Source organism: Myotis daubentonii, chromosome 5, assembly GCF_963259705.1.
Source record: "Myotis daubentonii chromosome 5, mMyoDau2.1, whole genome shotgun sequence".
NCBI lineage: Eukaryota > Metazoa > Chordata > Mammalia > Chiroptera > Vespertilionidae > Myotis > Myotis daubentonii.
Window position 1 is genome coordinate 45374276 of NC_081844.1, and position 27712 is coordinate 45401987.

Below are 27712 nucleotides of genomic sequence, written 5' to 3' on the forward strand. Positions count from 1 at the left end.
ATTCAGTGGTGTATACAGAATAAGACAGTGCCTGTCTATACATATCAATTTATATTAATATATACATACCCACAGAAGTAAAATATATGTAAAGAAATAGATATTTACAATGAGTTTTATTTAGTCCACAAAACTATAACAAATTTACATAACAATGAGTTAGTCATGCATAAAAATCTAAAAATATTATAGAAGAAAAAACGAAAGTTTTTGTCTTAAGTGAACATCAGCATTCTTCTATGTTATTTTTATTCCCCAGGTGATTCTGAGGTAGATGAGGCCCTGGAGTCATTTCAGGTATCTTCAGCAAAAACAAAAGGCATATCCAGTAGAAATTGGTGAATATATATTCAATAATTTCTATAATTGTAATCATACTGGCTCCACAAAATAGGCCCAGTTGGCCACCAACATCTGCTGTAATAAAACCAATAAATTGAACCAGTCATATTTTATTTTTAATAAAAAGGAAATTAAGCATCACTAGAATTTAAATTTTTGAGGCTAATAAATTAATCATAATTATTATTGATATCTGAAGATGAGTTAATTGTATTATTTTAAGTTTGCTATAAATAAAGTCATAGCAATTAATAGTATCTTAAAATAATATTCTTATAAATCTCTCCAGAAAGGGGAGAAGAAGAGCAAACATAAAACCTGTATCCAAAATATAACTCAAAGACTTTGTAGGATATTAATACAAACATAAAATATTCTTGACAATTACAAATTTATTTCCATGCATTGAATGAAGAGCAGAAATGGGACATTCAGAAGGCATTATCGAGCAATGATGTTTTCCATCTACATAAATTTCTACACAATTTGTGACTTCAAGTATTCAAATTATTTTTTTAAGCATTTATAATACTTATTTATACTAAAATATATTAACACAGCACTGCCATTTTCTTAAAAAAAAATGTAAATCCATGTTTGTCTTTATTGAATGTGCTTTTTTATTGTGATAAAATCTATATTTTAATAGCATAAATTTTATTATTTTAACCATTTTTAAGTGTACAGTTCTATGGCACTAAGTACATTCACATTGTTGTGCCACCATCATCACCATCCATCCCCAGAACTTTTTCATCAGCTCAATTGAAACTCTGTACCCCTAAACAATAAATTCTTCATCCCACTTTTTGTCTCTATGAATTTGACTTCTCTTTCCTTTTCAAATAAATTACGCCCCGGGGCCATTCTTAGGCTCATGCAAAGTTGGTAAAGTGTGATAATGAAGTAAGTGTAGGCTAGCCCAGGAGCTTTAAGGAATTTCCTCCCTACTCAGGGGCTCAGCTGCCAGTGACGGACTGCTGTCATGTGACCCGACTCCCACTCCCTCTTTTTCCTCTTGCTGACTTCCCTCTAATATGCAGTAAGATCTAGGAAATCAGCAATTCCTTTTGTTAAGGACTGTATGATGAAGGAGAGTGAGCGGACAGTGGTTAAATGCTAAATTTTGCCAGCTCGGGATCTTTCCAACTCGCTCTGGGTAGAGTTCTATTTGGAGGTGTGAGCTGCCAGACATTCTACCCTGATATTGGATGCTGAACACTACAGTAGTCGCTTGCTGAGGAGGGGGTGGGGAAGTCTGAAGGGAAAGAAAGATGCCCTGTGTGACTGCGATAATGAACACCAGCCTTTTCTTTGTGAAAGCCCTGGTGAAGTTTGCAGGGGGTGTGTCCTGGGAGTGGAAAAGTGTCCAGTTTAAATGGTAGGTGAATGACAAGCACTACTGATTTTTCTTCCATTGATAAGCTAAACCTTAAATACAAAAGAAAAAAATACTGATAGAAAAACTTTCTTTTAAAACTGAGGAGCAATTAAATAACACTTACCAAGTAACTCAGATACACTCACTGCTTTTTGCTGCTGAGTTATCTTATAATTTAGGTCACTATAGTTTATTTCAATGTTTACAAGGTTCTCCCTGGGGATACAAACAGAGTTAAGTTAGCTCAAGATTGTCAACACTAATGTTAATTCCTATTTGACAAAAGGAATAACCTTTTTGGTTCAGATGCTATTTAATGTGAAATTAGACACACCATCATTGTGAAACAGGAATTTTAGGGGGATATAGGCAGGCTTAGGGAATTTTTAGAATTGGGGTCCAGGAAAAACACAGGGAGAAGGTACATCTCCTAACACAAGGAAGCCAGGTGCAGGGAGCAGCAACAGTTGCATTTACATAAGACACGGAAGCTGGAAGTAGCCAAAAAGGTTTATATTTACAAAATAAAGAAGGAAGAAAGCCAGAAAGAAAATAACAATGAGGGAGGAGGGCATCACCTGTCCCATGTGGTGTTTGACCTTGGAGTTCAGGAGTTACTATAGTAACCAGTCTAAGGGAATAGTGATCAATCACAGGGGATATTAAGGCATCAGGATCTGCAGCCTTTATAAGCCATTGGGAAAAAAGAACTCAGTGGGACCCCTCCCCACCTGGGAGTCCATTCAGTGGGACCCTTCCCCCCTCCCCATGCGGGAATGTATACTTGTTCTTCGATAAATCTACACCTTTGCTATACCACCCTCTGTCTGTGGATTCATTCTTCTACTCCGGCGGGCAAAGAATCCAGGTTCCAGTCCAAAAAGTCCATTTCAATTGCATTTAACACTAACCATAATACCTTCATTTAGAGACCAGTCTTGTCACGCTTGGTACTTAAGGGAAGCATTTTTCCCCAGACCCAATAGTTTTTTTATGCTTCATTCCCGAGAAACTGGAAAAATAAATTAAATGTAAACATCTGCCAAGTACATTCGAGTATTTACCAACATTTAAGTGTGTGTCTAATTTTAATTTAAATTTTTGTTCTGTCCCATGTTGCTTATGTGATCCTAGAGAAATTGCATGGTTTTCCTGAGTCTTGGTTTCCACATCTGTGGCCAAGATTTTAGGTTCAGAATTTTGGTGAAGAGAAATTAAATAATGTAGTAAAGAATTGACATATATTGGGTATATAGTAAACAGTAGTCATTTATTTTATATCACTAATATGTTAAAATCCGCAGAGACTGTAGATATTTTTTTTAGTGTAATAAATGGATACTAAATTGAAATAAGTCAGTTTTGAGAAAGACAAATACCCATATAATCTCACTCATATGTGGAATCTAAAGAACAATATAAATGAACAAACAAAGCAAGAACAGACTCATAGATACAGAGAACAGACTGATAGTTGCCAGAGGGTAGAGGGTTTGGGGGACCAAATGAAAAGGTGAAAACATTAAGAAGTACAAATTGGTAGTTACAAAATAGCCACTGGGATATAAAGTACAGCATAGGGAATATAGTCAATAATATTCTAATGATGATATATGGTGCCAGGTAGGTACTGGAAATATCAGGGGAAACATTTTGCAAGTATATGATTGTCTAACCACTGTGCTATACATCTGAAACTAATACAACATAACATTGAATGTAAACTGTAATTTAAAAATAAATAAATAAAATTTTATATGTGACCAAATTATCTAAACACTATTTTAAAATATCATTTTATGTAGTCTTAGATACTCTCACACTCTCAATCTCCAGACAAGACTTCTATCTTGAACTTCAATATGTCCAGCTACCTCTTAGTATTTCTATGTGGATGTTCAATTGGTGTTTTATGTTCAATGTATTCCAAGTCAAACCCTTGATTTTCCCCCATTTATAATTTAACTAGAGGACCGGTGCACAAAATTCGTGCATGGGAAGGGTGTCCCTCAACCCAGCCTGCACCCTCTCCAATCTGGGACCCTTAGGGGATGTCTGACTGCGGTTTAGGCCCAATCCCACAGGGGTCGGTCCTAAACCGGCAGTTGGACATCCCTCTCGCAATCTGGGACTGCTGGATCCTAACTGCTTGCCTGCCTGATTGTCCCCTAATCTCTCCCCTGCTGGCCTGATTGACATCTAACTGCTCCCCTGCTGGCCCAGTTGTCCCCAACTGCCCTCCCCTGCAGGCCTGGTTGTCCACAACTTCCCTCCCCTGCCAGCCTGGTCGCCCCCAACTGCCCCCCTCCTGCTGGCCTAATCCCCTCCAACTGCCCTCCCCTGCCGGCCTGATGGCCCACAACTGCCCTCCCCTGCTGGCCATCTTGTGGTGGCCATCTTGTGCTGGCCATCTTGTGATGATGTCATGTGCAAGGGCCACCTAGGCTTTTATTAGTATAGATAACACTGCAAACCAATCCAACAGTAAATTCATTTTACCTTTTACATATATTCAGAATCCAACCACCTCTTACTCTGCTTCCTGCCATACTGACCTCCATTCTATTCTATCCATACACAAGCATGCTGTTGGCTTAGAATTTTTTCCTCTGCATTTGGTTTTCCCTCCTTCCAGAATGTTCTTCCTTCATAGAATGTCAAAATTAGCTCACCCTGGCCAGTGTGGCTCAGTTGGTTAGGCATTACCGGAGCTCTGAAAGGTCAAAGGTTCAATTTCTGATCAGGGCACATGCCCAGATGGCGGGCTTGATCCCCAATAGGGGGCATGTAGGAAGCAGCCAATCAATGTTGTGCTCTCACATCAATGTTTCTGTCTCTCTCTAAAAAAAAACCTTAAAAAAAAAAAAAAAAGACTAGCTTTTGTATCTCCTTGAGGTCAGCAGTTTTCAAAGTCTGGTCACAGATCCATAAGGGTCCCCAATATCTTTTTTGGGGCTTCATGAGGCCAAAATTATTTTCATACTATGTTAACATATTATTTGACATTTTCACTCTGTTATTTCAAGAGAACTACAGTAGCCAGTTTATACATGAAGCATCATTTTTATTTTAAAAAATTACTGACACACTATAACTATTTAGACTATGATATTTCATAGGATTTTCACAAAAATGAACAAAATGAACCTGTCCCTTTAGGAAAAATAATTAAGAAGATCTGCAGGCAATAATAAGTTTTAAGCTTTACTTTTATGCTAAAGTTAAAATTTTAAAAAAATTATGTCTGCTATGATGAGCTTGAAAACCCTCAAATTTTTAAAGATTTTTTCTGATGAAATAAGTAATAACATTAAAATGAAATGCATATTATATAATCAAATAAATCAATATTTGGAATATCTGCATAACCCAGAGAATTTTCCTAATGACCAATAAGTGATCTTCAAAATCATGCATGGGTTAAAAATATCAGCTCAAAGATGCAAGGTATACAATCGATAGATAGTAATATCATTGAGTATGAAAAATTCATTGATATGTTTTGATATTGCACTGCTGATAGCTTTCAAATGTCACCATTCCCATTCCCTCTTCTAATTATTTGTAAAAAGCCCATGCACTCTTTCCATTGGCACCTGGGAAGGTTAAACCACATAAGCCCTGGCCCACTTTTGGGATCTCATCCAAGTCCTACCTCCTAACCACAATGAAAGGCAAAGTCAGTCTTTTTATAAGCGCAAAGGGACTTGAGACCAAGAAGTTTGAGAAGCACTGCTTTGCTCAACTGTTACTTTCCCAGGAAGATCTTATTTGATCACAATCCTCAACCCTGACTCTGGCTTTCCAAGCCCCCTTTGCTGCTTCCTTTTCCTCCACAGCACAGCAGCATCTGAGATGACTATTTGTATTTAGTGTCCATCTCCACCTCAACGGAAATAAATGCAACAAGGTGGGGATTTTGTCTTTTGTACATAGGGTCTCCCTAATATCTAGAACACCCCTAACTCCTGACACTTTACAGGTGTTCATTAAATGGACAAATAAGGAGACAAATTAAAAAAGAAACCAAATGAATGGATAAATATTAACCTGTCTGTCTTATAAGATAAGGTGGAAACCAACCACCTGGTGATTATCAGTTGGCAATAATAATTGTCACTAAGAATGGATTCTATTAGTGTTGTTTCCTAGGATTATATGGTGTTCTTTAATATATCTAAGAAAGATAACTATAAATCACTCTCCTATTGTTTACAGTTTTAGAAATCAATGTTCACAAATATACTTAATTCAAAATATATCACTAATATGTTTACTTAATTTCCATTGGTTTAGCCCTGGGTAACTGGACAATGCACTATGTTTACATCAATAATCACAGATATTGTAATATTTACAAATAATAAAATAATTTTCAAATTGAAGGAAATAGTAAAGTTGTCTTGGAAGTCTAGAAATTTTAGTAATATTGCAATCGTTTTGTCCTCCATTGTGCTCCTAATTTGCATGTACACTGATAATAATGTTTAATTTCCCAAGCACAACACTTGTAACCATTTCCAAACATTATTCATTCTGTGCTTTGGGAGAAGATAAATTCATTCCCTTGAAAAATATTGTGATATTTACTCAACTTCACTCAGGTAGGTGAGTTGTCCAGTAATTTGATTCTCATTGAACTTATGTCGCATGATGATCATATCTTTGTTTGGGGTTTAAGTCTAGAAATATTTGTTTATGTCAGTAGATGCATGATTGAAAAATAAAATCTAGATTTTAATAAGGATGAGGATATCAAAGAAAATTTAAGGATTTCTATTTATAAGGCACTAAAGAAATGCTTCCAGGTATTTAAGTATGAGTACTGTAATAAGGGGAATAAAATGGTTTTGAACAAAGCAAACTATTTTATACAATATTTCCTTAAAAATTTGTAAAATTAAAACAGAACAATTTACAAAGTTCACTTGTTTCACTAAGAGAATTGGCCTAAATTCAGCCATAATATACCCTTATATTCGCTTCCTCACTTTAGTCAGGATAAGCTTTTTATTATCTTCTCAATTGGGTTCATCAACTGCCACAGGAGGCCCTGGATCGGTCCAAGGCTGGGATTGGTTTTTGCCCCAAGAAGAAGCTTTCACAGGGTTCATGATTAAGTCAGGGCTTGCTATTTTCTTCTTCTTCTTCTTCTTCTTCTTCTTCTTCTTCTTCTTCTTCTTCTTCTTCTTCTTCTTCTTCTTCTTTTTTTTTTTTTTGGTAATTTTGCTGCTAAGGTTTCACATCTGCTCTCCTAACAAACTGCATTTCTGTTTTCTGATGTATTACTCTGATTTCTGGTACCTATTCACAAATCAATTTCTTTTATATGTGTGACTTCTAACCACCAACTCTAGAATTTGGATACCCAAGTTCAGCTGCATTTGTTCAGCTACTTGCCTTAGTCTTCACGGTAATGGCTTCTGATACTCACAACAATGTAAGGTCCTTACATGTCAATTATGTGATTCAGATTAATTGTAGAACTACTTGTAACCAAGGGGAGCAGAATATGCCACCCCCAAATATGCCATTTCAGCATATTGATTACTTCGAATTAAAGTTACTTAAGAAGGGAGCCAGTGCAAGAGAACATTCTGACCTTTATTTGACCCCTTGAAAGCAAAAATCAATGTCTCATATGAAAGCTGCCCTCCCTGTAACAGGAGGGTAAAAGGCATCCTTATCAGAGATAGGGAATTTAGGGCAAGAAGATGGTATAAACAAACCTGGTTACTTCTTCACTAATAGTACTCCAAGTTTAAACCCCCTTGTCTTGTCAATTTTCACAAATGTATTATTTCTTTACCTAAAAATTATAGAAGCTGCCTGCATTGGTCATTCTTTGAGTCTTATATTTCCATGGGCACCCAAGTGTATAAAATTAAATTATTTTTTCTCATTTTAATCTGTGTTATGTCAATTTAAAGTTAGACTAGCCAAATAACCTAGAAGGGAAGGAGAAAGGTTTTTTTTCTCCTACAACAACAATGTAAGTTTTAGAAAAAACAAAACATGCCCTGTAGGATCATCTTGTTAATTCATGGACTTCTTTTCTGATTCACCAATGTGTCTCCAAAATCATGCCTACATTTTTTGTATATTAAATAATTTTGAAACTCAAGAGATCTCTATCAGCCCACAGTCATACAAAGTGCTCTTCTCAGTCATATTTAAGTGTATAAGGGGAATAATACTCTGAGTAAATCAGTTTCCCATATTAAAATGGAATAGAGACATCATTAGGAGACAGAAGTACTAAGAATATAGTTGCAAATTTCTAGCTATTCATTTATTTCTCTGCTAAATGTTTGACGTCATACCTTGTCAACCTTGTCTTGATGAAAATACTTTTTTTGCCTGACTTGCAAAGATCACTTTATTATCTAGGCATTTCCATGGGTAGAGCTTTTCTTATTAGTGAAGCTAAAACTAGAATTTAAGAATGCTTTCAAAGTTTGGTACTTGGCTGTGCAAGAGCAAATCAGCTCTTAAATAGTTAATATGTTTTTATTATAAAAATGTAAATATAAATACCAATGAACTATATTGCCATTTCAGGTCATCTGTTTATAAATATAAACAAAAACAAAGACAAATGTTAAGGTTGCTTCCTGATTTTAAAAAAGAGAGTTCTTTATAAACTTTGACTTGTAAATTCTAAGTGACAACATGGGGTAGTGGAAATAGAACTAATTTAATCCTCAGTTAAATAAAATTGGAATTCTATATCTCTGTGGAAAAATATATAGAGACTAAAGCCATAGGTCTTGGACATACTTTCTTCCTGTACCACTGAAAGAAATTTCTTTCAGAGGACAGTTACCTGAAATACAGTGCTTCAGTTTCCTCATCGATAAGAATAATGATTTGCACTCAATATACTTTATATAGTTATTAGAATACTCAAACTATATAATATACAGGTAAGGGATTTTCATATCTTGAAGTATTAACTAATATGACTAACGGATATGAAAGCATTATTATTTTTCCAAGGTGGGCCAATAATGGTAAGGTCATGAGCAAATTAGTCAAGCAGGCCTCATTTTACTTTTCATACAATCAAATGAAGGAATGGAAATTCTAGTGTGTCATTGTTAATTCAGTGATGGAAGCCATTGCCTCTGATTGATCAGAATTTCACTTCCAGAGTCTTTGAAAGTTATGAAAAGACAATATTCATGTTCATAACAAATCTTTACAAGACTAAAAGATTACCTGATGTATTTTTGGCTTTGGTTCAACTTCTTGGAAAGATGTTTCAAAGCTTTTCGACTTGGAAAAGTGGAATAAGAAATAGTAGCAGGATATTCTGTTTCTTCACAAGGAACAGGGCAGCTAGAATTATGTGTCCCCATTGTACATAATCCCTTCACTTCAATGTGATCTGAAATGAAAATCAAGACAAGACATTCAGAAAAGAGGACTATTTCACAGTGGAAAGGACAGAGCTTTAAAAATCTTTTTTTTATCATTTTACTGTTAATGCTTAAAAAAATGGTTTACAAGTCCTATCACTACTTTCTTTTTTGTTGTTAATCCTTACCTGAAGATATTTGTCCATTGATTTTTAGAGAGAGTGGGAGGGGGAGCGACAAAGAGAGAGAAACACTGATGTGAGAAAGACACATCAATTGGTTGCCCTCTGCACCCCCGACCAGGACCAGGGATAAAGCCTGCAACCTAGGTACGTGCCCTTGACTGTAATCAAACTCAGGACCCTTAAGTCTGTGGGCCAATGCCCTCTCCACTGAGCCAAACTGGCTAGGGCTTTCTTCTTTCTTAACAAAAGCTATTTATATTTTATTTATTTTTTAGTACAAATAAAGCAAAGGACACAAAATATAAAACATAGGAGTTTTTACCCTTGAGTTAATTGAATGACTAAATTATTTTCATAAAATATCAGATATCTGGACAGGAGAAAAATATAAAAGGTGTTGCTGTCACCTTGTGTCACTGTTAGAGGAACTTTCCAATGTAATCCTACAAATCTGGTTAAAACTAAAATTATCCTTGGGCTTGTCACAGCTTTTGTGAAATATGCTGCCAGGTATTGAGGCTCTTATTTCTGTGGACACAGTAACTTCTGAGGCTCTCCGCCCTCTGTCCTCTCTTGGCCCCTATAGGGCATCTGGTCTGTCCAGGATGTGTACTGGACAAAGCCCCAGCAGGAAGTGGTGGGTACTTGTCTTCAGCTTTCTTTTGGACAACCTCCCAGTGCCCAATCTCACTGCTACTCACTCTTGGTAGCTATTCCAGTTGTTGTTTTTCATGTGGTTTTGTTATTGAAACTCTCATTTTTTTTTTTTTTTAAAGAATGCTTTGTTCCCAAGACCCCTTGATTAATGACCAACTTTTGGCTTGTTTTCCAGACTCTAACTTTGATATTCCTTTATGGTATGCTTTCATTTGCATCGTTTATTTTTTTAAGAATACTAGTAATAACCACCACTCTTTCTCTATAGTCACACAAATACATTCTCTCTCTCTCTCTCTCTCTCTCTCTCTCTCTCTCTCTCTCTCTCCTGATATTGTCCCATTATTAGCCCACAGAACTGCATGCATGATTTGTTGCCCCAAGTTTTCCCTCCAGCTTTTACCAGGGATAGGATGTCACAAGAAATTAGGCAACTTAACTTCAACTCCATTGGTCAGGAATATGACTTCTGCATATTCAGTTTTTAAGGTAATTTTAAAAATATATAAGGTCCCTTCTACCCATACCCAGTCCATGAAATATTTTACAACCTTAAAAAAGAACATGCTAAATCTATTCCTGTTGTTCTGGATATGTTTTTCCACAATGGATTAGAAAAGCAAGTTACATACACAGAAGAGTATGTAACATGATTTCATTTTAATAAAACAATCAATGACTTAAAGACATCAATATGAAGCTATATATGTGAAGAAAATTATGGTGGAGTATACTAGAGTCTTAACATTGGTTGGGGGTTAAGATAAGAAATATGTAAGCAAAATTTTTGCTGATTAATGAGAAATTGTCCTCAATAAACATCATATGTATGGTTGTGATTACATTTAGATAAAAATTTAATCCATGCATTTATATATAATGTATATGTAATGAAATTAATAAATGAAAGGATGGTCACCTAAATTATGATGATGATTTTCAGAGTGATGCAACTTCTACTAATATTGACATGATTTTTTTCTATTCTATAATGTTTGAACTAGTCACAACAAACATGCTTTCTTTATTTCATGAGAAAAAACAAATTTATTTTGATTATAAGGAAGTATAAAATGTAAAAACATGCAAATTTAGAAATAACAATCAGAATCATCTTACTGTTATATTGTCACTGCATCTCTAATTCAGATGTATCTTGAAATCAGAGGATTTTTTTGTTTTGTTTTACTATGTCTGTGTAAGCTAGTAATGTTCATTTTAAGAACATTAAGAGCTCCCTCTTATAGTCTCTCTTTTGTTTCACTTATGGACTATTAATAGTATAATTTAAAGTTTTGTGTTACTATGTAAAACTTTTATATAAATAATGAAAATGAGAGAATATACTAAGCCACTTACCAAGTGTAGGAGAAACGCAGTTGTAAAACTTTTGTAAGTCACACTCTAACCCTTTTCCTTAAAAAGAATAAATATAAATATAGAGACTTTATACTTTATGCAATAAATGACATAACAAAAATAACTTTTTTCCATCCATCTATCCATCAATCTATCCATCTGTCTATACCATTATAAAATGAGTTAAATGAGTAATAATTTTAAAATTGCTTTCACATTTATCATTTCATTTTTTCCAACTCTCCTCCTGTGGTGTCAGAGTCGTGCTCTTATCCACCCTGCTCTTCTGCCTCGTTCAATGCTTTCCTCAGATATCCATGGCTGTGGAAATGTTTCCAATTGTGTGCAAAGGGAGCATGGAGTTTCTTTTCTAGCTACAAAGGTTTCCCTAGAGTAAAATATTCAGTGTCAGTATATAAATGATCTAATTTTTCTTTGAAATTGAGAAAACTGCAATGAGCAATTTTAGATATATGAGAGCAGCCAATTTTATATTTTGAAAATAAGAATTGGCTACTGTCCCTGATAATGCCTTTTCTTTTCTTTTCTTTTCTTTTCTTTTCTTTTCTTTTCTTTTCTTTTCTTTTCTTTTCTTTTCTTTTCTTTTCTTTTCTTTTCTTTTCTTTTCTTTTCTTTCTTTTCTTTTTCCTGCTGTGATTCTTTGAGTTAAAAATCTATCCTTTGAGGTTGTATTTATCAAGTGGATGACTTTCCAGCACAGCATTTTACAAGAATGGAAAGCAATTTTATGACGTGTTGATGTCTCATGTTTCAAATTAAGTAATAAAATCAAATAAGGGAAAATTTTACCGGGAAGAAGAAAAGGTAAACATCCACATTGCTTTTCTATATGCCGTGCTTTGCATTCCTTTAAGCAACCAGAAGTGCTGTAGGTACTAAAAGTCTGCAGCTTGATGTTAGGGTTGCATTCTCCCCATGGGTATTCTTGGTGAACTGTCTTGAGATAAAATAAATACCTGGTTCAGGAGATTTTCCTGAGCCAGTCCACCCCTTGGTACCCCAACAAGAAAGACTGATATACATTTTTTACTTTTACTTTTTTCCTTGTTATTACATTTATTGGGGTGACACTGGTTAACAAAATCTTTTATTTTTCTTTCATACCTTTTTGATTTTTTTTAGTTGACTACATTAGCCAATTTTGCCTACTCTATTAACATGAAAAAATATCTGAAGGTAAGTATCATAGTGGTCCTTTAACAGTATCCCAAATGCTCTGTACCTTAATAAAACCAGATTCAGACAGTCTGATTGCTCTAAACATTGAGTCACATAAAAATATTATCATTTATGGAAAGTATATGTTAGCATATTCATCAGCTCACCCACAAAACAGCAACCAAAATCACACCCCCAATTTTTTTTTATTGAGCACCTATTTTGTACCAGGCAATATGGTATGTGCTTAATTAATGTGATTCCACTTAAACTTCATACTAACTGTGAAAAGGAAATGTTATTCACACACATTCCCCCAGTGTACAGAGAGGAGAAGGAAATTCAGGGAGTTGATTAAAGAAGCTACAGAGCAAGTATCTGGCAAATGGAAACCTGGCAGACATGTCTGACTCCAACATTTCTGCTTTTCCCACTTATTTTTCTCCTTCACAGAACATCCCATTGAGAAAGTGCACAGTTCAGCAACTTAGGTGTCTCTCATACTTCCTGAGCCTTCCATCTCTAATGCGATTGAAAGTTATCTTGCATTTGCTAGGCTTGCTAGCTTCCACTTACATTGTAAATGTGAATTCACTGTTTTTCCTATGTGTGTCTACTAGTAAAGTATTTGAAATAAAACTGGAATTTCCTGGGGTGTTCTAATGTCATGGAAGAAAGGGTTTTTTAGTGAGAAATGTTGTTTATGCGTATATGTATTCACTATCCCTTTAATTCCCTCATATAATACATTTTGCCAATATTTACCTTCACTTGGCGGATGGTTACCCGTGCGTGCATGCCCACAGGTGATGACAAACCTAACCCGTCAAACTGTGGCACCTTCTTTGGTGAATGGATGACAAAGATGATTCCAGCATCAACAAATCCAAGAGTGGGGTCATCAGTGAATTCCTCCTGAAACAAAAATATACCCTCTCCCCAATTACAAATTGACATTAATTCTATACAAGTTTGAGATTTAGTTTTAACATGACAGAATTTGATTTACTTAAAATAAAATATTTCTGATCAGTCCTTAATCTCTTTGTAAGCTATGAAAATTAAACACCTAACACATCCTTTCTAGGGTTGAATCACATTTTAAGGCTTCGACAGTTTTGCTTGGATCACTTTTACCTAAGATGAAGGCTATAGGCATATTTTAATCATCTACTTTCTGGCTCTCTCTTCACCCACTGGCCTTTTATTTGCTTTATCTTTGGCTGTTCTCTTTGTTTCATTTGTTTTAGAAAATTATTTGGCATTCTTCTTCTCTTTGTAAATAAAATCTCTGGCTTTATTTAAAATTCAAATTAATTTTCCTGTAAGAGTGACATACGCTTTCTCTTTTATTATATAGATTAGTTGAGCAAGACGGCAGGTGAGGAATTAATCTTGGGTGAGAGCTCTATCTGGAACTCTCAAAGGTAGCACCACTTCATTTCCCAGGTGTCTGGACATTAAAACCTAAGTAATGAGAACTGTTTAGACAATTTACACATTTATGGAAACTAGGCTTAGTCAAGGTCCACTTATACAATTTTCTTTATATAAAAATTATTTTTATCACCTTTACAGATCATAGATGCAATGCTTTGTGAAATATCTGTATATGGCTTCTTTCTAAAACACATTGCCTTATTTACATGTAAATCTAAAATTTATTTTTTAAATGCCCAGCATCATCTTACATTAACCATAAATCACGAGTTAGAATTGTTTGGTTTTCTTATTTTGTGGTACAACCATTTTCTGGAGTCACAGTAATGGTAGTCAGTGATATAGCTACAAGTGTCCAGGTTATTGTCTCTAAAGTTTGTCTTTTAATCTCCAACTCAATAGTTGCATCCATAGGACTCTAAACTAAATTAACAAAAAATAAAATAATATCCAACTTGTAGGAACAGTGTGACAGGGTGAAATATTTTGATCAAATCTTTAAAAACCCATGCTTATTATTATTAGTCTTAAGCTCTGGCTCGGGTTAAAAAAATGCAATACCTGATTGACATTGAAGAGCAAGCTTAAACCTCTTCCAGAGACACTCACTTTTTCCCTTGCTTCGATATTTTCGCCATGATTAAAAGTAAAACAATTTCCGTATTCAGTGAAGACATGTGCAAAATCCTCCAATATGAAAATGAACCAAATAAAACAAAATCAGCTGGGTATGTTCTAAACTTCAAATTGCTATAAAGTTTTGTTTTTTTCTTAAATCACAGGTGTCTAAATGAGCATACAGAAATATCAAGAAGAATAGATAGTCTAATTATTTATATTCAATGAGAGTTTTCATTTTTTTGGATACGTACTAGTCAATGTGTATGTGATTCATTGAGACATTTTCATATGTAATTTAGCATAGTTTAAAAAACATTTAAAAGTCATTTGTTTTATATTTGCTAAGGATTCATGGAAACATATATTTTATTTATGGAGAACTCCCTCAGCATCCTTTTTATAGAGCCACCCTTCCCTCCCCCACCCCTCCTACCATGCAGGGTCCTAGTGGGCCAGCCATCAGCTTGGCTCCTTTGATCCTCCTCCTCCAACCACCTCCACTATGGAGATGCATGTGATACAAGCAGGGCCAATCTTAATACCCCACTGCTTTGTATCAGAGATTGTTTCAATAATTGACATGTGTCCTAAGTAGAGCTAATTAGAATCTCCCATGGGATTTGTAAGTGGATACAGGAGTGGACAGCATAGGCAACTATTTTAATATGGTGCTAGAGTTGTCAGCAGCCTTCTTGGCTCTGTGTGAGGAGGACTTCTGTAGAAAGAAGCCAACTGGAGTCATGAGATGGAAATTGAAACAGCATATTAATGATAGTCTCAGAGTCCTTTGGCTGAGGTCCTACTTAACTCAATTCATTCTTTTTACTCTTAAGCTTATCAGAGTTGGGTTCCTGTAATTTGTACCTGAAAATGTCTACTACAAAATTCCTTGGTCATACTTTTAAATATGTCTGTAAATAAAAAGCAATATAGAAGAGCTTCTTCTCTAAATTAAGAGTTTAGAGCAGGGCTTCATCTCTGTCAGATGTCTCTCAGGCACTTCTTTTCTGTTTACTGTGGGCTAAGGAAGGCTACCGAAAAGATAAGAAATTGTGTCCTAGGATCATGAATTTGTGAATCATCTAGGAACACATACTACAGAATGACTGATACAGGAACTAAGGGGACAAATTCCCTATATACTTTGCTTGCGGATTCCAGATATGTCAACAATTTTATCTTAAATGTAAGTAAATAAAAACAAGATGTTATGAGTAATTAGAGAAATATAAATAATTTTTATAGTCAAATACTGGACCCGTCTCATTTTCCATAACCTCTGATATAATACCACATGCATAAAAACAGCATATTCTTGCTTAATAGTAATAAAAATGCTGCATTGGAACATATTGTTCACTGATGAATGGGGAAATTAAAATACCACCTTATGTTAAATTTGTGTTTCTTTTGGAAGGATTATTATCCTGCAACAAAGGCAGCCAAAGATTTATGTTCTCTACCTTTTCTTATCTAATTACTTAAAAAAGGAAATATGTCTCTTACATAACTATACCCTCTGACATCATAAGGCTGAGCTAAGGAAACATAATCGTTAAGCAAATTTAGATTGTCCATGGGAATAAACTTTATCTCAATGTGAAACAGTCTGGTAAAGTAGCTTATTATATTAATGATATTCAAAGAAACAAATCATTACCTGTGAGCCACATGGCTTTCCAAAAAAGTCACATTTCAACAAAGTGCTGTTGTTGAGATAAAAGCCATTTTTCCTGACAAACTCTGCAATGCTGAAGTTTTGTTGACTTGCAAGAAAATCAATAGCCTCTTTAAAACCAGTAGAATTGGCACGGATTTCCTGGAGATGGAGGACTTTGGATACAATATTCCATAAGAAAAAAATAACACCAAATTTGGCTACAGCTTCAGTTTGGAACCTATCAGTAGGAATACAGGTATTATTTAGAATAATGAAAACTTGTTTTTATCTAGAGGACAGAGCCCACACATCTAGATCATACCAGATTCTCCTGCTTCTCTCCTACATTTCCCCTCATTCATAATACATTCAAGCAAAATTAGACTCCTAAGAGGTCTTTATCACATCCTGTAATTTACCTTGTGTTTGTACATACAGTTTTATTTACCTAGAATACCTTCCAGACCTTGATATGGATACACCCTGATGGATCCTCAAGACTCAACATAAAGGGAGAGGTAGAAATGTGGAGCTGATAGAAATACAGACTTTGGAGCCAGATCTCCTTTGCCATTGTGGTGGCTTTGTACTGTGTTTGCATGGCTGTGTTGAAACTGCAACATCCCCTTCCTTCTATGTATCTGGTGACAACCTGAAGCTCATTGCTGGGCAGAAGTTATGGTTCCTCACTCTCACTGGGTTCATGGCCTGACCCCACTTGTGGCATGGGACAGTAGCCAGGAGGACCCTTCCTCTAACTCCTGCCCAATCTCCTCTTTCAGTTTCTTCAAATCCTGAGTCAGTGAGAGGACAATCTGGAAAACGTGCCAACTTATCCTGCAGGTCACCTTGAAGATGGGTGGTAGTGAAAAAGAGACACACATCTTCAGCTTCTGTTCATGCCCTTTACTTCATATCTATCTGTCTTTCTGGCTGCTGACCTTGCTGACTTCAGGCCCAGCCCCTGTGATTCAGTGGGGGCTCAATCCCTATAGTATATCCCTTATTTTATATCACTCATGCTGGTTCTGTTTCTGTCATGGATCATGGTTGTTAGAGCCACTTACTAGTATGACTTAGCAAATTTCATCTCACTGTGACTGTTTTCTCACTTCTAAAGTTGGTATATGTTATTATCACCTATCTCAGAATGTTATTCTATGATTGAATTATCTTTCCTAAACTATTGAGAAGAATGCCTGAAATGTAGTGAATGCTAGGTAAATATTCATTATATAAATGCTTCATTATTGTCAAAGTGTTTTCCTGGCAATCAAAGCAGAAGTAACATACTTGATCTTACTACTCTAAGTAATTTGCAAGTCTCTTATGTTGTTGAGCAATTTCTGCCTTGCATTATGTACTGTTCTTTATTTGCATACCTTACATTCTTTTCAAAATTGATTAATATTTCGATACTATAAATCTTGAAACTGAACCAACTTTCTTTAAATTGACTGCTAGAAAACATGGAATGAAATGTGTGATCCACTCTTGATAAGTAAGGGACTGTGTGGCTTGCATATAACCTCACTCCTGGGCTCTCTTTATGTCCCAGGTTTTATATTTTATTTTCACTTCCCTTTATATTATTTTTATGTATTTCTTTTCTCTCTTATACAAGCCACATTAAGCCCTTTCTCAGTTAAAGTAGGGCATACACAAAACAAAAATTGGGGGAAAAAATCTCAGACAAATATCATACAGTCTTTTAGAGATCAGAAACTGCTTTCATGAGCAGTCTCTAATATAACACCTTACTTAACCAGCTTTGAGTTTTGCAAGGACTGTCTCAAAACCAGAAGCCTAAGCCTTGGCCGGTGTGGCTCAGTTGGTTGTGCCTCAGCCCGTGCATTGCAAGGCCATGAGTTTGATTCCTGGGCAGGGCACATACCCGGGATTTGGGGCTCTATCCCCAGTAGAGGGTGTGCAGGAGACAGACAATTGGTGTTTTGTTCTCACGTCGATGTTTCTTTTCCCCTCTCCCTTTGTCTCTCTCAGATCAATTTTAAAAAACCCTCACATATTTATTTTACAAACCTCAAAACAAAAAACCCAGCAGCTCAGATTCTAAAACCTTATACCTAACCTCTTCTGACTTTGCCCTTTTTTTGAAATATGTTTTTATTGATTTCAGGGAGGAAGGGAAAGAGGGAGAGTGAGAAAGAATCATTGATCGACTGCCTCCTTTAGGCCCCACACTGGGGGTCAAGCCTGCAATCTGGGCATGTGCCCGACCGGGAATCAAACCTTGACCTCCTGGTTCATAGGTCGATGCTCAACCATTGAGCATGGCAGCCCGGCTGACTGCCTTTCTTTAGCGACGCTCTCAAGCCTCCATCTTGGGGATAGTCTAACCAACTACAGTATATCTGACAACCTTGCTTTTCATTTCAGAAGTGTTTCTGCTGACCTTTTGAGGCATTAAGTTTACATTAGCAACAGATTTGGGGTTGAAGAACAGTGTGAGCCCTAAATTGAGTAATGGGCCTTTAATTTGCTTCAGCTTTCTAACTTTGAATGACTCACAGGATCTGCTCCAAAGTTCTGTGACTTTGGAGTCCCACACAGGCTGAGTCAATACTGCCTCACACAATGTTCTCTGGATGCTTTTTAGGATGATTATGCAGAGAAATGAAGGAATTTCCACACATGTAGGTGGTATGACTACAATAGATTAAAAGGTTAAAGGGGAGGGGGGTGCATTTAAAAATATTAATAGCTAGGATCATGAGGGTAATTTAGGTAGATGGATTAACCTTAATGAATAAAATCTAACAATATTTGGAACAAAGGAAGTAAAAAGCTTCGTAAGGCATTATGCTTCAGCATAAGACCAAAATCTGTTGCTGAATTTATTTTCAACTTCATTTCAAACTTCAAAATTCTTTCAAAAATATTCTTTTAAAAATCTTGCTTAGTTATAGAGTTTACCTGACTCTTTTATTTAACATACTGGTAAGAAACTAGTAATAGAAAATAATAATAAAAGTACATTAGTTTGTTTGAACAATTTAAACTGACAACCAATTACTAAAGAAGTCCTCCTTATGTATATTAATATCTCTAACTACACTTCCCCAAATTATGTGACCCAAATGAATGTTTTATCTGGTGTCCAAGTTGATGCCTAATTCAGTCCTTCATTGAGTCTCCCTGAAACAAATCTAAATCTACCATGTATTAGCAGAAAGTTAATATTTTATAAATCATTTTGTGAAGATGAAAAATGTACAAGAATGTCTTCTTTTTGAGCTCTCCTATTAATTAATTTTAACACATTAGAGTTCTCTAATTAATAACATCTTTGACATGTGTTCATTTCATATTTGTATGAAAGTCATGATTTTGGTTTTTATGTAAAATGCTTTAACACAATTTTTTGCATTTAAACCGAGATTTGGAATAAAGAAGTACAGTGATTATTGTAAAGATGAAGAAACAGAACTTGAGTTACTTGTTTATTTGTGTGTGTTTTTTTAATCTTTTGAGTTACTTGTTTAAAAACAATGGACAAAGGAACTTCACTATTTACTACATCTAATCATGTTCTATTTATAAAAGAAAACAAGTTTTAGCAGTTATTTTTAGCAAATATAATGGAAATGTATGACACATTTTATGGTCAAGATATTTTAGTGGAAATTTTTAACACAGAGACATTTGAAAATCACTCCAAGTGCTAAATTTTTCTTTTCTTTCAGTTTTATTTTGAATTGGCATTTTTGTATTACGTTTATTAATTTTAACATTTTATTGGCATTAAAACATGTAGTTCATTATTATCACTTGTTCATTTTCATGATTGTTACTGGAAATGATTTTGTCGTATAGAGTAGTCGTATTAAAAACGATCCACTCTGAGCTTCATGTACGCTGGATAGGTCCCTGGGCCCAGGGAAAATATTCAGAAGTCTCTTGGCGAAGTTCCCTCACCTCGGGGATATAGTCCTATGGCCAAGGCATATCAGCACAAGTGTTTGATCAGGGATCGGTCAACAGATCTTTTCCAGTTTCTAGATAAGGGTCCTCAAACTACGGCCCGCAGGCCACATGCGGCCCACCGAAAACATTTATCTGGCCCGCCGGGCATTTTTGCTGCCGCTGCCTGTCCTGCTTAGCAGCCGACTTGTCCCGGGCCCGCAGTGCGCATGTGTGGAATGTCTGAGGGACAGTGAATTGGCCCCCTGTTTAAAAAGTTTGAGGACCTCTGTTCTAGATGGTAACTTTAAGTAAATTGCAATGTTAATTAAACCTTATTTTTCCTCATGTGAATTGAATGCAATGCAGCTTAGAGGAATGGTCTTCAAATTGGGATGGGCATGTGCTCAAGGGTACTCATGAATAAATTTCTAGATCCTCTACTCTTAAAAAAGAGCCTGCATTCACAATATTTATCCTATCATTGATGAAAGAGGTTTTACCCTTCACCTATCACAAATCTTAGCGTATAATGCCTACTGGGATTTAACAATCTTAGGGCTCTTACAAGAGGCATAAAGAAATTGTAGCTTACTTCAGGGGAACCTTGATTGGTTCTTAGACTTAATTCTAAGGCTCCTTCAACTTTTTCTTAGCTTGTCATACACATATTTCTGATTCGGGTAAAACTTAATGTTAAACACTGGGTATTTGGACCTTTATTGGGACCCTGTAAATTGAAAAAAGGACAAGTAGTACAATAAAATTTGTTATTGTAAATATAATTTGGTTATTTTGTGAATCTTCCAGATTATTGTGATATTTAATCAAAGTCTAGATAAAAATATACATAATTCATATCAATGTACTTTATTTAATTAAGTAGTTAAAGTTTTATGGACTCATGAAATACAGGGTGTCCCCCCAAAAATATATACACACTTTGAATAATTATTAATTCAAATGAGTTAAATCTGTAAAGAAACATCAATTGAACTATCAGCTGTTAAAGTGTGTATACATTTTTAGAGGGACACCCTGTATTTATTCTCATTACAGTTAATCCTTATCCTATTTTATAAAACAAGGTTTATAATATTTTTGATATCCTAAACTTAAGACATAAACATTTAAGCTAGTGGTTAAAAAATCAATTTCAAATATGCACATCAAATTATAGTTTTTCAAAGTTCCTTTATACGACACATGAGCTAAAAAGTTTGAAGATCATTTGCTTTGAGAACCAGACAGTAGGCAGCTTGAGTTCTTTACCTGATCTGTTAATAATTTGCCAAACAATGTTGTATAAAATCCTCATGAATGAGTATCCAAAGAATCTATCTGTCAAATTAACCTTTGGGAGTTGAGGATGTCTCTTATCCTTACAGTACTGATGATGTCTTAGTTCTTTGTCATCTAAGGAAGAGTAAGTCTCTTATAATTGATACCAAATTTTGGGACTGGAACCGGATTCTTTGTCTGCCAGAATCGAAGAATGAATCCTCAGGAAGAAAGAGGTATAGCAAAGGTGGAGATTTATTGAAGAACAAGTACAGACTCCCACATGGGGAGAGGGAAGAGTTCCACAGAATGGACTCCCAAGTAGGGAGGGGGAAAGGGTCCCACTGAGTTTTTTCCCCCCCCATGGTTTATAAAGGCTACAGTTCCTGTGTCCTGATATCCCCTCTGATTGGTCAATATGCCCCTTCGAATTGGTTACTATAGTGATTCCTGAGCCCTCCTCCCTCATAGTCCTTCCATTCCTCTGGGCTTTCTTCTTTTCCATCTGAATGAAGAGCTTCCTTCTGTTTATTTGCAAATATAGATCTTTCTTGGCTTCTTCCAGTTCCTTTGTCTTATGGAAATATACCTGGTTGCTGCTTCCTTGTCCTATGGAAATCTACTGTTGCTGCTTCCTTGTCTTATGGAAATGTAACTGCACCTGGCTTCCTTGTGTTATGGAAATGTACCTTCTCCCAGTCTGCAGCCCCTTGTTTTTTCCATGGACCCCAATTCTAAAAAATCCCTAAGGCTGCCTATAGTCCCCCTAAAATTCCTGCTTCATAATTAAGAATTTACTTATTCCACAATTAGAGTGTCTAGAATATTGAATCTATTTTGACTTTCTGACTTTCAATATTTACACAATGATGTTCCTGACTGCTAATGTCTTTGTATTCATTGTATGGAAGTTCATTGAACTTTTTGGATGGGTAGATTAAAGCTTTTCTGCAAACTTCGGGAGAAAGTTTGGGACTCAATGCCTTAAAAATATTTTTCTATCTCTTCACTCGCTTCTCCTTCTGTACTCCCATTTTGCATGTGTTTTTATATTTAAAACTAGAAGCCTGGTGCACAAAATTCCTGCACAGGAAGAGGGGGGTGGTCCCTCAGCCTGGCCTGCACCTTCTCACAATCTGGGACCCCTCAGGGGATGTCTAACTTGCTGGTTTAGGTGAGATCTTGCAGTTATAATCCTATCTAATAAAAGAGAAACATGGTAATTAGCGTACAACCGCTACCCTTCCCATTGGCTAATCAGGGCGATATGCAAATTAACTGCCAGCCAAGATGGCCGCCGGCAGCCAGGCAGCTTGAAGCTAACATGAGGCTTGCTTGCTTCAGTGACAGAGGAAACCAACGCTCCCTGCCTGCCTTGCCATTTCCCGCCTGCCTTGCCAGCCTCTGAGCTTGCAGTTTGAAACATTGTTAAAATATAGAAGCTAAACAAAACCCCAGAAACCTGCTTTCAGCCCGCCGGGATCTCAGAGCTGGAGTTGATACAGTGTTTCGATTATAGAACTCAAACAAACCAGATACCTGCTTTCAGCAGCAGAGGCCTCAGAGCTGGAGCCAGAGCTAAAGCTGGCCCAGAATAAAAAAAGAAAAAGAAAAAAAGGAGCAGTTGGGAGCTTCAGTCACCCGCCAGCTTGAAAACAGCCCTCAGCCCCTCACCCAGACTGGCCAGGCACCCCAGTGGGGACCCCCACCCTGAAGGGTGTGTGACCAGCTGCAAACAGCCATCATCCTCTCACCCAGACTGGCCAGGCACCCCAGTGGGGACCCCCACCCTGATCCAGGACACCCTTCAGGGCAAACCAGCCGGCCCCCACCCATGCACTAGGCCTCTATCCTATATAGTAAAAGGGTAATATGCCTCCCAGCACTGGGATCAGTGGAGCTGTGAGGCCTCCCAGCACTGGGATCAGCGGAGCTGAGAGGCCTCCCGGCACCTGGATCAGTGTGACAGGGGGCAGTGCCCAAACCCCCTGATCACCCTGTGGCTCTGTGTGTGACAGGGGGCAGGGCCACAACCTCCCTATCCGCCTTGCTCTGTTCGTGACAGGAGAAGGCGCCTCAACCCCCTGATCAGCCCTGCTCTGTGTCTGATAGGGGGGAGCTCCCAACCCCCTGATCGCCCTGCGGCTCTGTGTGTGACAGGGTGCAGTGCCCCAACTCCCTCCCCCCCACCACGGGCCCTGCTCTGTGTGTGATGGGGTAGAGCCATAACCTCCCCATTGGCCCTGCCCTGAGTGTGACAGTGGTGGCGCCCCAACCCCCTGATGGGCCCTGCTCTGTGAGTGACAGGGGTCAGCGTCCCAACCCCCTGATTGGCCCTGCTCTGTGCGTGACAAGGGGTGGCGCCACAAGCTCCCCATTGACCCTGCCTTCAGTGTGACAGGAAGCGGTGCCCCAACCCCCCAATAGGCCCTACCCTGAGCGTGATTGGGGGTGGCATCGCAACCTCCCGATCCGCCCTGCTCTGTGCATGACAGGGGGCTGCTCCACAACTTCCCAATCGGCCCTGCTCTGAGCCCGACCAGGGGCTGCACCTAGGGATTGGGCCTGCCCTCTGCCACCCAGGAGCAGGCCTAAGCCAGCGGGTCGTTACCTCCTGAGGGGTCCCAGAATGCGAGAAGGCACAGGCCGGGCTGAGGGAACCCCCCTCCTCCCCGAGTGCACAAATTTTTGTGCACGGGGCCTCTAGTTACAATTATAAGAAAAGCCCCCTTGGGGAGAGTGTCAGAGTTCTTGTTCTTAGTGCCTGCCTCTCCCACCGGCAAAGTCTTTACAAGCAGGGTTCTGGGCAGGCAGTGGTTTCTAATCTCCTGCCCTTGTCTCAATGTGGAACCTCCACCCTAGGAGCAGCTGGGGTGTGGGTGATTGAGTATCACAGTCCAATATGCCTGGGGTAGAACTTTCTTTCTTTGAAAGTGCCAGGATCAAGACTTTTACATCCATTTTATGACAGGGTTTGGTGCAATGCCTAACAAATCATTACTGAAGGTAGAAAGAAAAAAAGAAAAATAAGTGAAAGAAGAAATCAATAAGCTTTTTTGCTCCCTAAATGAGTGTGTATAAGTACAACTGAAGAATTTAGATTGCTTTCCATGTGTTAAATAATGCATGATAAAACTCGATTTCAGTCATCCAATAAAGGTTATGCTACCAAAGTTATAGAAACTTATTAAGAGAATAATTGTTACCTGTTCAAATTACAAAATGTCACAGCTGGGAACTCTATCTTTTCCACGTACTGAACCTCTACAGACGTCGTGGTCGGCCATGTGAAGTAGTTGACCAAGCGACTGTAGATCTGCCATACCACCAGTGAGATGGAGCCCAAGACCACCGCCAGCCAGATCACCTTGCGGATTTTGCTCCGGTTCCGAACAATATTATGTAGCCCATGAAAGGAAGTGGAGATGGCAAAGTCATGGTCAAACTTCTTTCGGTCAGTGGGAGAGGGCAGTGGTTTCTTTGAAAGCCAGAGCTTTATCTTTCCCAAGAGTCCTGAAGGTTTTGCCCATGCAATAATTAAATAATAACAACAACAAAAAAGGAGTGAGGTAGGAAACCTTGATGTTATCTGTAAAAAATACAACTTACATAAATGTAAACAGGTTACTCTTATGATGTGTGAGACATACAATTTCTTCTTGAATTGCATGGTCTATTCAGAAATCAAGAAGTAGCAGCGTCGGCTACATGGGTTTAAGGAGAATATGCTAAAGCAATTCCTAGAATGCTTCTTGTGAAGGCAAATGTGCAAGTGCCATCGTATTTGCATGCGGTTGCTTGCAATTTCAAAATAAACTCACTTTGAATAGGTTGCTTACAACACATAATCTTTCACAGCGTATCACTAATTTTTAAAATTCTTCTCTGAAGAATCACAAAATCTCTTAGATGCCATAAACAAAATCAGGCTGATTCTTCTGCGTGTCAGAAGTGTGACTATGCTGGGGTATTGTAGGTTCATGTACTCTGATACATAACTACTTTACTTCAGTTGGTTACTTAGTTAAAATGTATGATGTTGCATTGTTAGTTAAGTAATATATTTTCTACCTCTTTAGAAAGTGAATTCATATTTTTAAGATTATCAATAATCAAATCATGTTTATTGATACTGATTGCTAAGGACCCAGTAAAGGTAGCCCTAAAATATTTATGGTAACATATAACATATTCAAAATTCCCCTTTGGTTTAATTTGTTTTTAACTGTCTGTAAAAGATGTAGAGAATTCTTTTGCTGAGAGAAAGTTTTCATGTAATTCAGAGGATGAGATGGCCTTTGGAATGGATAGATCTGGTTTCTGAGCCAGATCTCACATCTTTCCATCTGTGCAACTTTAGCCAAATTTCTTAATCTTTCTGATACTTTGATCCTGGGCTGTCACATGGGAGCAATAGTCTCTGCCACCTGAGCTTGTTGTGAGTATTAAATAAGAGCAACTTGGCAAATGACCTGGACCATGATAATGTTAGCTATTTTTGTTCTTCTGTAAATTTAGTGGTGAGGTGGTAAATGATAACATTTTCATTTCGGAAAGGACTTCTTAATGGTCATAAATGCTTATAATTAGGTCAAATTAACTTTTATATGTTTTGCTTTAATTGAGGAAGTATTTTTTTGTAAACTAATCAGCATTAATATACTTCTAAAGGTTTTAGGTATTAAAATTAAATTATTATATAATACTTCATAAGTCCCCAATCAATTACTTAAGCTTAAGTCATGAATATATGATAATACACATCTGAACATTTTATAAGGGACTCAAATTGATTGCAAAATGTTAGGACAAAATTAAAAATTATATTATGATTATTTTACAGAGATTATACACTGACCAGCTTGAATTTTAACTAAAACTTAGAGTAGTCTCACTTACTGTTGTTAATATCAAATTAGGTTATATATGTATACATTAATTGTCACAGTCCCAAGGAAAAATCAGACATATGAGAAAAACTATTATTCTTATTATTCATTATCAGAATAAATTGAGTAATGCCCTTTGGTGTATTATTTAGCCACCAGTTACAAACACATATGAAGAATCAACTCTGATAGAAGTACAACTATCTCCGGGCATCTGACAGTAGTCTTCCTACCACAGGGACCAAAGCTGTTAAAAGGAAAGATTAATCTAGGAACCAGTAACTGGCCAAGCTAAGTATTGCTGGGTGCAAGCATTACCCTAAAAATATATTTCAACTTTATCTGTCAAAAATTAGCACACTTACTATAGATCTACTATTGGACACTTGCTTTGGCTGTACTGGAGTATTCTGTTATTTGCTAGGGTTTTAAATGACCTTTTAAAAGTATTATTTGAGATGAAGAGTGAAGAAACAAGATGATGTGTCACTGTGAGGAAGATCAGAATTGGTTTAGTAAACGGCCCATCAGCCTACAAAGCAGGAACCAGCCTACTTTCCTGACTGAAACGTACACTCTGTAATTATGGCAAATGGCCCGTGCCATGAATACTGATCTTATGGAAACATTTGGAGGATCATCAAATACAATTTTTTTTCTGTATTTTAAAAATAAAACTGGTAGACACTTGATAAGCAGAGAAAACAAAACAACAACAAAAAAAAACCCCAACAAAATAAAACAACAATAAAGATTCTTTCTAGTATATAATATTTTACAACTATTTTTGACTTCCTCATTCAAAGTATCCCTAAATAACCCAAACTGTATTGCTTGTATTATATTCAAGTAAATATTGGAAAGCACATTTACCAAATGAAAAAAAAAAATGCCCTTTTCTCTTTGCTAATTTCTAGCCTTAAAAATGAGAATTACAACTTTCCTCACAATTTACTCTTTACCCACCTTTCTCAGCATAGACTTTTGTTTTCTCCGTCTGCTCCATTTGTCATTTCAGTAAGCAGGAGTCCTAGGGAGTATATCCAGTTTCCATTAATAACCATGTTCCTTTTGTGGCCTTTATATTAAATACAGCAGTTGAGGTTGTAAAAACCGTGGGGGCAATTTAAATGTTTGTGTTGCTATGTTTTGCCTCAGAAAGCATATAATTTGCAAACCAAAAAAATACTGGCAGAAGCAGCTATATGCATTTATGGACTGATGAGAAGCTGTCATAGAGTGAAACAAACAAACAAAAAGAATTTGGAAACAAATTTACCCATAATTGGAGACAATCTTTACGAACACCTGTGGTTTTAAACTATCCCTGACCAGGCAGCCACCTTAGACTTTATTTCCAACTGTCTGTGTATACAAGTTTGAATCAAAATGCAGTTGGAATGAAATCTTGGGGGTACAGATGTCTTGGTGGAAGT

At 36.9% G+C, this 27712-nt stretch overlaps 1 protein-coding gene across 1 annotated transcript; it reads right to left on the reverse strand.

The window, feature by feature from the left end:
• ASIC5 (acid sensing ion channel subunit family member 5) lies at positions 1-27297 on the reverse strand. The gene is made up of 10 exons (XM_059695297.1): positions 27243-27297; positions 24594-24900; positions 16186-16423; positions 14466-14591; positions 13230-13379; positions 12096-12243; positions 11286-11342; positions 8945-9113; positions 1848-1939; positions 1-417 (listed from the first exon to the last, which is right to left on the reverse strand). Exons 1-10 carry the CDS (start codon positions 27280-27282, stop codon positions 227-229), a joined length of 1518 nt encoding a protein of 505 aa, XP_059551280.1. The 5' UTR covers positions 27283-27297; the 3' UTR covers positions 1-226.
• Positions 27298-27712: the final 415 nt, after the last annotated feature.